At 65.2% G+C, this 531-nt stretch overlaps 1 protein-coding gene across 1 annotated transcript in view; it reads left to right on the plus strand.

Annotated features, from left to right (window-relative positions):
- The first annotated feature begins 104 nt into the window (after positions 1 to 104).
- The window catches only part of LOC106900528 (serine/threonine-protein kinase TAO2-like), a 1922-nt gene continuing 1495 nt past the window's right edge, over positions 105 to 531 (plus strand). Inside the window, exons 1-2 of the mRNA XM_014962619.1 lie at positions 105 to 350; positions 422 to 510. Coding sequence (XP_014818105.1) covers positions 201 to 350; positions 422 to 510 — 239 coding nt within the window. The 5' untranslated portion in view covers positions 105 to 200. The remainder of the gene's footprint in view (positions 351 to 421; positions 511 to 531) is intronic.

Raw genomic sequence — 531 nt, forward strand, 5'->3', positions numbered from 1 at the left:
TGGGGCAGAGCTTGGGTCACTTGTGGGGCGGAGCCTGGACCCCCAAGTCACTTGTGGGGCAGAGCCTGGATGCTGTATCCCCTCTATCCCTTATGGAGCGGGGCCTGGGTGACTTGTGGGGCAGAGCCCAGCCCTCGGGTCCCTTCTGCTACTTATGGGGCAGAGCCCGGTGCTCTCCCCGGCCCTGCCCCACGGAATCTATGGGTCCCGCAGCCGCCATGCCCTCCAGCGCCCGCGCCGGCAGCCTGAGGGACCCCGAGGTGGCCGAGCTCTTCTTCAAGGAGGACCCCGAGAAGCTCTTTGGGGACCTGCGGGAGATCGGCCACGGCAGCTTCGGCGCCGTCTACTTCGTGAGTCCTGCCCCATAAGTTGCCCCATAAGTGAGTCGTTCCCTCTGCCCCACACATTTCCCTCCCCCCAGGCCCGCGACGTGCGCACTAACGAGGTGGTGGCAATTAAGAAGATGTCCTACAGCGGGAAGCAGTCCAACGAGGTGAGGAGGAGGAGGATGTGTGGGGCAGAGGGGGGAGG

Source organism: Calidris pugnax, unplaced genomic scaffold, assembly GCF_001431845.1.
Source record: "Calidris pugnax isolate Ruff unplaced genomic scaffold, ASM143184v1 scaffold2454, whole genome shotgun sequence".
NCBI lineage: Eukaryota > Metazoa > Chordata > Aves > Charadriiformes > Scolopacidae > Calidris > Calidris pugnax.